General features: G+C 49.2%; 1 protein-coding gene across 3 annotated transcripts in view; it reads right to left on the bottom strand.

The window, feature by feature from the left end:
- Nucleotides 1-5,846, bottom strand: part of Sp1 (Sp1 transcription factor) — a 22,974-nt gene extending 17,128 nt beyond the window's left edge. Inside the window, exons 1-3 of one of the 3 annotated variants that reach the window (XM_031356846.1) lie at nucleotides 5,721-5,846; nucleotides 4,233-4,393; nucleotides 2,447-3,950 (exon numbers count right to left, since the gene is read on the bottom strand). In XM_031356846.1, coding sequence (XP_031212706.1) covers nucleotides 2,447-3,950; nucleotides 4,233-4,393; nucleotides 5,721-5,727 — 1,672 coding nt within the window. In that variant the 5' untranslated portion in view covers nucleotides 5,728-5,846. Of the gene's footprint in view, nucleotides 1-2,446; nucleotides 3,951-4,232; nucleotides 4,394-5,302; nucleotides 5,437-5,720 lie in introns of those variants that run through there. The other 2 variants (XM_031356843.1, XM_031356833.1) reach the window with 2 other exon arrangements.
- Between the last annotated feature and the right edge of the window lie 812 nt (nucleotides 5,847-6,658).

The following is a 6,658-nucleotide window of genomic DNA, read 5'->3' as shown; positions in this document are numbered from 1 at the left end:
AAACAAACAAAAACCAGAAGCACATCTTGTCAGCCAGGGCTATACAGAGAAATCCTGTCTTGGAGAAAAAAAAAAAATTTTCAAACAACCCCCCAAAACAAACAAAAACCAGAAACACATCTTGTTGAAAATCTGGGGCTGGCCAGGTGGTGGTGGCGCACGGCTTTAGTCCCAGCACTTGGGAGGCAGAGGCAGGGGGATTTCTGAGTTCAAGGCCAGCCTGGTCTACAGAGTGAGTTCCAGGACAGCCAGGGCTATCAGGGATATACAGAGAAACCCTGTCTCGGAAAAAAACAAAAAATAAACAAAAACCAACAAAACAAAACAAAAACTCTGAGGCTGGATAGATGGCCCAGTGGTTAAAAGCACTGGCTGCTCTTTCAGAGGGCAAGAGTATGGTTCTCAGCACCCATTCATTTCAGGTGCCTCACAAACACCTGGAATTCCAGCCTCGGGAAATCAGAAGACCTCTTCCAGCCTCCAGGAGCACCCACTCATACAAACTGCATAAATACACAGATATAAACACATACATATAAATAACATTTTTAGGAAAAAAAAAAAGAAAAATCTTTCTGGAATCCATTAAGCTATTTTCCCCTCAATTTTGAGTTACAACTCAGAGAAAACTGTTCAAGTTGAATCATCACAATCTGTAGCCTACTTGGCCAGAGCTAGTTCCTGAACCAAAATGTTGAACTGCTTGCTGCCTCCTGTACTGACACTTGGGAAGCAGATACTAACTACCTCAGTTGCAAAGCCTTCTTCACCAAGATGGGAGTATATAAAACTGCCAACCAAAATAAACCTCCTATTCCTTAAAGGATGATAAGGAAAAGCAAGGCACATTGCTGCAAGCCTTTAATCCCAGCATTCGGGAGGCAGAGGCAGGCAGGTCTCTGTAAATCAGAAACCAGCCTAGTCTACAGAGCTAGTTCCAGGACACCAAGAGCTACTCAGAAAAACCCTGTCTCAGAAAATAATTAATTTTTTGTATGGTGCTGAACATGAATCCAAGTCTAGACTCATGTTAGACAAGCATTTTATCACTGAGCATCAATCCTAGTCTTGGTTTCACATTCTAGTTATCTTAAGATTTTAATTTTTTTTTTTTTTTGAGACAGGGTTTCTCTGTATAGCCCTGGCTGTCCTGGAACTCATTCTGTAAACCAGGCTGGCCTCGAACTCAGAAATCCCCCTGCCTCTGCCTCCCAAGTGCTGGGATCAAAGGCATGCACCACCACTGCCCAGCTTTATTTTTATTTTATGTGTATTACCTAAATATACAACCTTACACTACATTCATACAATGACCAAGTAGGCCAGAAGAGGAAGAGTTGGATCTCCTTGGACTGGAATCAGTTATCAGATACTACATGGGTGCTAGAAATTCAATCTAGTTCCTTTAGAAGAGCAGCCAATTTAACTGCTAAACCATCCATCTGTTTTACAATCTTTGTTTTGAGACAGGGTCTCTCTACTTAGTCCTAGCTGTCCTGAAACTATGTAGATCAAGCTGACCATTGAATGCTAGGATTAAAGCATGCAACCATCACATTAGGATCCTTTTTTTTTTTTTTTTTTTTTTTTTTTTTTTTTTTTTTTTTTTTTTTTTTTTGGTTTTTCGAGACAGGGTTTCTCTGTGTAGTGTGTAGCCCTCGCTGTCCTAGAACTCACTCTGTAGACCAGGCTGGCCTCGAACTCAAAAACCCACCTGCCTCCCAAGCGCTGGGACTAAAGGTGTGCACCACCACTTCCTGGCAGGATCCATTTTTACATTTTTTTTTTTTAAAAGACTTATTTATTTTATATATATGAGTATACTGTAGCTATCTTCGGATGCACCAGAAGAGGGCATCCGAACCCATTACAGATGGTTGTGAGCCACAATGTGGCTGCTGGGATTTGAACTCAGGACCTCTAGAAGAGCAGTCAGGGCTCTTAACCTCTGAGCCATCTCTCCAGCTCCCCAATTTTTACATTCTTAAAAGGGTGTTTTTGAAAACAAATTGCAAACCAAGAGGTTAGAGATATAACAACTAGTGTACGTAAGATTCAGAAGGTCATTTATTCAATCCCTATCATTGCTGGATATAAGGGGAAAACCAAAAAGAATATGAAATATGGTTGAGAATCCACATGGATCACAAGGCCTAAAATATTTACTAGTGGATCCTATGCAAAAAGCACACCAAGCTTTAGTTTGTGGTACCAAGACACTAGGAAGTAGAGACCACAAGATTACCCAGAGGTGCTCCTTTCTCATCAGAACAACTAAGAAGACATTTCTATTGATTCAGCTCCAAATGTCCTGACTAAAACATTTTATACTTGCTTGGGTGTTTAGCCTTGAGTAAACATCTCAGAAAGTTCTATTTCCCCCTTTAGATTCAATAGTACCAGGGAAGTATTAGTTTGTGATAAATGCAAAGAATGGATGTCTTACCTGGGGTGTTTGCTATAGCCAAAGGCAGGCCTGGAAGCTGGTGCACCTGGATCCCTGAAGTACCCAATGCACTGAGGTTAATGGTCTGAAGGCCTGGCATGGAGGAGAGTTGAGCAGCATTCACAGTGACTGTGCCAGCAGGAATGGAGGCAGCTGAGGCAATGGGTGTAAGAGTGGTATTGCTGCTGCTAGTCTGCCCCAAGGAAACACCCTGCATAGGGGCCAAGGTGATTGTCTGGGCTTGTGGGTTCTGAACTTGAAGATTCTGCAGCTGAAGGGTCTGCCAACTGACCTGTCCATTGGGCCCCACCGTGGGTGTCCGAATGATGATGGGACCAGAGTTTTGAACAGCCTGAAGCTGGAGGTTCTGGAGGGTTTCCTGGGAAATAGCTTGAGTTGTGAAGGTCTGTCCAGACAACGGTGCTGCTTGGAGGGCCTGAAGAGCTTGTCCCCCTTGAACTAGCTGAGGTTGAATAAGGATTTGTTGTTGCTGTGTCTGCTGACTTTGCTCTCCCTCTTTCTGCTGACTTCCTTGCAGTGAGCCTCCTGATGTCTGGTTCTGTTGGATGTTCAGAGAATCAGACCCTTGTAGCCCACCAACCCTCTGAGGCGTCTGGCCTTGAGAACTAGTCCCTGATGATCCACTGCTGGTAAAGTTCATAATTCCCATGTTGCTGGTGGTGGTAGTTGTTGAATAGCTATTGGCATTGGTGAAAAAGGAGCTGGAACTAGCTTGTGATGACACCAAGCTAGCAGAACTGATAGCAGTCCCTGAGGTGACAGGCTGTGAGCCACTCTCTTGGGATCCAGAGCTGCTGATCGTGCCTGCCTGAGAGCTGGGAGTCAGGGTAGCTGCAGAAACGCTGTTGACAGGTAGCAAAGTGATGTTCCCATTCAGGGCCACTGGTACATTGGTCACATACTGAGTCTGTCCTGAGAGCACATTATTAGCAAGGCCTTGAAGAGGGACAGCCTGCTGGAGTAGATTTGGCATAGCAGCAATAATGTTGCCCCCACTTCCTCTATTTGTGATGATCTGTTGGTTTGTACCTGGTATGATCTGTATTTGACCAGAACCATCCTGCTGCACTTGGGCCCCAGTGGCAGCAAACTGCAGCTGCTGCCCATCAACAGTCTGGAACTGTGGGATTACTTGATACTGAATATTAGGCATTACTCCAGGTAGACCTGTCAGAACTTGCTGGTTCTGTAAGTTGGGGGTAGCAGCCACAACATACTGCCCACCAGAGACTGTGCGGTTCTTGGAAGACTCACTGCCATTGGTACTGTTGCCACTCTGTTCCTTTGAGGTAGGGGTAGCCCCAGAGGAGGAAGAGATGATCTGCCAGCCATTGGCACCCTGTGAAAGTTGTGTGGCTGTGAGGTCAAGTTCACCAGTGCCCCCTGACTGACTCGGACCCTGGGAGTTGTTGCTGTTCTCATTGGGTGACTCAATTCTGCTGCAGGTTGCTGCCAGCAGAGCCAAAGGAGATGGTTGGGATTCCTGGCCAGAAGAGAGGAAAGAGTTAGTGGCACCCAATAGCTCGCCTAGGGGCAGTATTCAACAGACAAAACAGCAACAGCACAGGCATATAAAGAGCAAAAACCAGAAACAAAATGCTCACTTTCTGTGTACTGTTCCAACTTTCATATTTGGGGACCCTCTAGATCACCTATCTTTCTGTGTGTACTTCCCTACTATATTTTTTCCCAAAGGTTTTTAGTTAAGAAAGTTTCTAAGAATATTTATACCCTTTCAACACCTTCCCCATCTTTGATCACTCACCTGCCCTCCTCCGCCACCACTGCTGCTGCTGCTGCCTGTGCTGCTGCTTCGAGTCTGAGAAAAGGCGGTGGCACCACCATTGCCGTTACCCCCATTATTGCCACCAACACCTTTTTCAATCTTCACCACAGCTGTCACTTCATCCATGGAGTGATCTTGGTCTAAAAATAATTACAAAACAAATAACAAGTGAAGGGGAATAAAAACAACAGAAGACTTAAAATTAAGGCTTTGGCCATCAGCAATGACTGAAAGAATAGTTTAAAAAAGGTATTAGCCAGATAGGGCTAGATATGGTGGTAAGCCTAAAATCCCAGAATTTGGAAGTAGAGGCAAAAGTTCAAAGAAATTCTCAGCTGCATAGTAAATTGGGTTGCCAAAGCCATAGGCATGCAGAGCAGGCACATGGCTTAATGGTGTCCAAGACAGGCCACTATTTTCCCATGCACAAATTAGCCCCAGAAATGACTCAAAAATTGCTTTGGAAGCCAGGCATGGTGACTCACACCTATAATCCCAAGACTTGGAAGGATGAGCCAGGTGGTTCACCAGTTCTAGGTCTGCCAGGCCTACAGAGTAAGAACTGATCTCAATACAAATAGCACTTTTGAGAAAGGGAATTTGAGAGCAGTGTCTCAGAAACAAAAAGTTGCTTTTAGGGTTAGCACACACTAATCCCAGCACTCAGGAGGAAGAGGCACCTAGGTAGCTAAAAGTCTGAGGTCTGCAATAGTAACTTCAAATACCACACAGACCCTATCTCAAAAAAGAAAAAAAAGCATCCTGGAAGGAAAAGAAGACCCAACATGTGGGTGGATGGAAAGTGTGCTAAAATTAGGACTGAAGAGATGGAGAAAGACCAAGTGTAAACAATAACAGGAAGGGACTGAGAAAGAGTGTATCCTAAGAGGAGGCCAGGAAACATCTAAGAGAATAGGTGAGGGGCTAAAGAGGTAGGTCTAGGGCTTAGAACCCAGGTCTGGGGCTGAGGAGGCGGGCCTAGAAGGAAGGGGCGGTTTCGGGGACAGAGGAGTGGCAAGGGCGGGTCGGATGGGGGAAGGGAAACTTACGGGGGTGCGGGGGAGGGCCTGGGGCAGGCAGCGACCGGAGGGCGGACCGGGGAGGCGGTTGGCCCAGGCGGGGCCTGCACTGGTCGGGGCCGCCCCCGCGGCGCCAGCCCCCGACGGGAGGAGCCTCAGGCGGCCGGCCGGGTAGTGGGGGGTAAGGCCCGTCCCCCGTGGCCGGGGCGGGCAGGGGGCGGGCGAGGCCACGCTGCCCCCTCCCCCGGGGCGGGTAGCCCATCCCCCTCCTCCTCCGAGGCCCCGCCACTGCCCCTTCGCCCTCCCTTCCCTCCGCCCCGGGCGGGACCAAGGCCGCCGCCGCCGCCTCCCGCCCGCCCCCCCTCACAGCGGGGACCGCCCGGTCGGTCCTCGCGCGCGCCCCCTCACTCCACTCCCACCCCTGGGCTTGGCGTGGACTCATCCTTACCGCTCATGGTGGCAGCTGAGGGACGAGCTCAGGGGGTCCTGTCCGGGGGGGTTGGGGGGGGCCGGGAAAAACGCGGACGCTGACGAGGCAAGCGAACCCGGACCGGACAGGGAGGGGGGGGTAAGGAGGAGGGAGCAGCGCGCCACAAGCCCGGCCTAATCCCCGCCCCTTATCTGCTGCCCCGCCCAATGAGGGAGGGTGAGAGGAGGGACTTGCAGAGGAAAGGCGGGCAGGGTACCCAATGGCAGGACTCACTCTCTCACTGAGGCGTGTAAGACCAAGTTGCGTACCTGGTTTCCGCCCAGAAAGGCCGCCCTCTCAGTGTTAGCAGCCAATTAGAAACTCAGGAAGTGGTGATGGGCGGGATAAGAAGACGATGGACTTGCAGGGAAACCAATCAATCGCCAGGCGGGCTCCGTGAGCGGTGGAGATAGGAAGAGCTTAGGTTAGAAAGACAGCACAACGACCAACCAGAGTCTTGAGCATGCCTGGGCAAAGTCCGTTTAGGGGAAGAGTAAGAAATAGGCCGGAATGGGATAGGATCAAGATTTCTAAACCAATCAGAATTCAGGCGGGCAGTTGAGAAAGTTCTGATTGGACGACAACTGAAAAGAGCCGAACGGGACGCATATTGACGTGAGAGAACAGCCAATTAAGCGCCGAGTAGAAGGTGAAGGCTGGAACTTGGAATGGGGAGAGGAGAACAGGCTTCCCCCTCAGATGCTCAGGCCAATGAGGCAGCGAAGGCAGCATGGCACCGCCTCTAGCTCTGGCCAATGGGCGTACAGGGCCGCCCATCATGAGGAGGGAACCGGGCTGTGCCAAGAGGAGCCGGTCGCCATGTTGGCCGTCCTCAGGAGGCTTCCTCCCCTCGTTAGGTACTATGATCGAGCGGAGCCCTGCAGCTCCACAAGTGTCAGATCCGAGGCGCGCGAGGG

The sequence above is a fragment of the Mastomys coucha genome, unplaced genomic scaffold (assembly GCF_008632895.1).
Source record: "Mastomys coucha isolate ucsf_1 unplaced genomic scaffold, UCSF_Mcou_1 pScaffold11, whole genome shotgun sequence".
Lineage (NCBI taxonomy): Eukaryota > Metazoa > Chordata > Mammalia > Rodentia > Muridae > Mastomys > Mastomys coucha.
Note: the sequence above shows the minus strand (reverse complement) of the source record. Positions and strands in the feature narration are given on the sequence as shown.